Below are 2,512 nucleotides of genomic sequence, written 5' to 3'. Positions count from 1 at the left end.
TCTCCTTTCCCTTAAAGGAGAATTACAGCTAAGGGAAAGCAAACTTGGACCTTTCATTTATTAAAGGAGGACTTCTCGAAGAAAGGACACTTTTATTTGAACCTTGTTTTATTTAATTAGTTAGATTCTGTGGTACTCTGAGAGAGCCTACTTTGTATGCTATATATATTTTATTTTTTTTTCCATCTATTTGCATTGCCACATGTTGTTGCTGAGGCAATAAAGGTTGTCACTGTTCATCTTCACGTCTACTCTCTCCTTGTGAGTCAATAAGATAATTCCAGGTCACCATTCCCGAACCTAGGTGAATGTTAGCGTCCTTAAGCGTAGTTCTCATCAGTTAGGTAAGGCTAGGGGGCGCTACACTTATCTTTTATATATAAATATATATATCTTTTTCCATGTACCGGCATTCAGAAGCCCATCCTCATATTTTGTTTGCACTATTCTCCTTTTATGTGTACTTTTATACTTGTTGCACGATTTCTCATACTTATATGTACATTTTTTCTGTTGAGTATGTGTGTATCTCTATGTGTAAAGCTGCTGACAACAATGTGAATTTCTCCACTGCGAGATAAATAAAGGCATATCTTATCTTATCTTATCTTATCTTAGACGAAGAGTAAATGTGGGAATAACCCTTTATTGACTTTGAGGTTCAGCCATCATTTCAGGTCATATTGGATCCACTGTAGAGTTTTTACTAACTTTCTGTCATATCACTTTGAATATCAAAGTACATTTTTTGGACTCATGGACTGAGATGCTGACACGGTTCGAATCCAGCTGTGGAACTTTGTTATATCTCACTTTCTACCTCGCCTAAAAAAGTTCTCTCTAAATCTAAACTCTGATAAGTTGGGTTAAGCCTCTCCCACAGTGGAAGAACATCCTCCACTACAGAATGCGCTCCTGGTGATTGTTGAGAACCTTCTCTTGAATGCTGGCTAACTCACGTTCAACAACATGAACCTCTTTGTTAGTGCAGAATCAGTTCAGTTCTATTCATATTTAAATTAGAATCCAAACTTGGTAAGTAAAAAAAAACATTTCAATATTTTGTCATTCATTTTTGAATCCAGCACAAAACTAAACAACAGCTTGTTTTCTTCTGCCTTTATGCTCAATTAAAATGAAAATGAAATGAAATGGGGTGAATTTGATTTGGATATTTCATCCGTCCAATTTGTGTGACAATAAACAGTACCAGAAATGGAAGTGCGTATCAGGATCTCGTAATTATAACGAACAAATTGGAAACAAATAGGCTAAATTTGTAGTTTGTAATGTGTGTACACAGCGTAGCTCACTGTATGCATATGCAGGAACAGCAACTGGAGCGCTTCAGAACTTGCCTGAACTGCTGTTTCATTTTCTGATTTTGGATTCTGATATGGCAGTGAAAAGAATAAATGAAACATTTTACAGGTTAGCCTTCCAACGGTCACTGCCGTAGAGAGCCTTTAAGTTGTTGCTAAGTTTTATTAAGTAGCACTGAATTATGTGCAGGTCACATTTTGAACTCTTGCTGTTGAACTCTCACTTTTCACGGCAGTTCTACTGAGTGAGGTGGACCGAACATACAGAAAAAGGACCTGTAATCGGCTCTTTTAGGTTTCTGTCAATGCGGTGCAAGAATTGACAACAGCAACAACAACAAAAAGCAGTTAATCATCATAAAAGTCACCATATTGGTGAAGATAACGATCATTGAGAGGAAAAGACTGCTACTGCTCAGTGACATCAACAATGCAGAAATAATGGTGCTCGTTGCCCTATTTGAGTTCAACCAATTAGCGTTGTCTTCTCTGAGTTTAACCAATCAGCATTGAGAACTAGCTACCCTGGAGGAGGTATGTTTTTCTCCCCCCAAAAAAAGGCCAAAAAGAGGTTGCACAGGGGCAGTTGGAACATAGCTAAATGTTTGGGCGGCCCTAAAACAGCCCACAAGTTCCTGCAGTGGGAATTAACCTAATGACAGCGAACAGATGACACACGACATGACACTACAGTGCCTGTGCATGCATCAGAGATGTGTGTTCTCCCACCTGAGAGCTCTGAGAGGGGGGATGGCTGAGACTTTGCCCACAGGTTTGGGTCCCACTGCTGGAGGCATCATGACCAGCAGGCCCGTGGAGGGTTTGGAGGCCGGGGTCCGGGCCGGACTCACTGTGGGTGAGGCTCCTCTTGCTGGGCTGAGGGGGAGAGGCCTCTGAGGGGGGAAGGGTGACGATCTGGGCTGCAGCTCAGACACCAACTAAAAGATAGAAATTAGTGATATTTAGATCATGGAAGAGTCAAATGCAACAGGACGACTCACTAATGAGAGCAAGTATCCCCTGAGTAACCAGGAATTACGGTAACACTTTATAATAGCTATCCGTTATAACTAGTTAATAGATCATTTGTAAACTGTTAATTAGTGAGTTATTAACCACTTGTTAAGTATCAGTTAATAGTTTATATATGTTATTGGGACGTTATTCTAAAGTTGCAACTATTCCTCATT

At 39.8% G+C, this 2,512-nt stretch overlaps 1 protein-coding gene across 1 annotated transcript in view; it reads right to left on the bottom strand.

Moving 5' to 3' along the window:
* The window catches only part of adam19a (ADAM metallopeptidase domain 19a), a gene marked incomplete at its 5' end in the record, with an annotated part of 67,866 nt that overhangs the window by 5,899 nt on the left and 59,455 nt on the right, over positions 1-2,512 (bottom strand). Inside the window, one exon of the mRNA XM_008299647.1 lies at positions 2,052-2,260. Within this exon, the coding sequence (XP_008297869.1) occupies positions 2,052-2,260 (209 nt within the window). The remainder of the gene's footprint in view (positions 1-2,051; positions 2,261-2,512) is intronic.

The sequence above is a fragment of the Stegastes partitus genome, unplaced genomic scaffold, assembly GCF_000690725.1.
Source record: "Stegastes partitus isolate 25-593 unplaced genomic scaffold, Stegastes_partitus-1.0.2 Scaffold1442, whole genome shotgun sequence".
NCBI classification, from domain to species: Eukaryota; Metazoa; Chordata; class Actinopteri; family Pomacentridae; genus Stegastes; species Stegastes partitus.
Note: the sequence above shows the minus strand (reverse complement) of the source record. Positions and strands in the feature narration are given on the sequence as shown.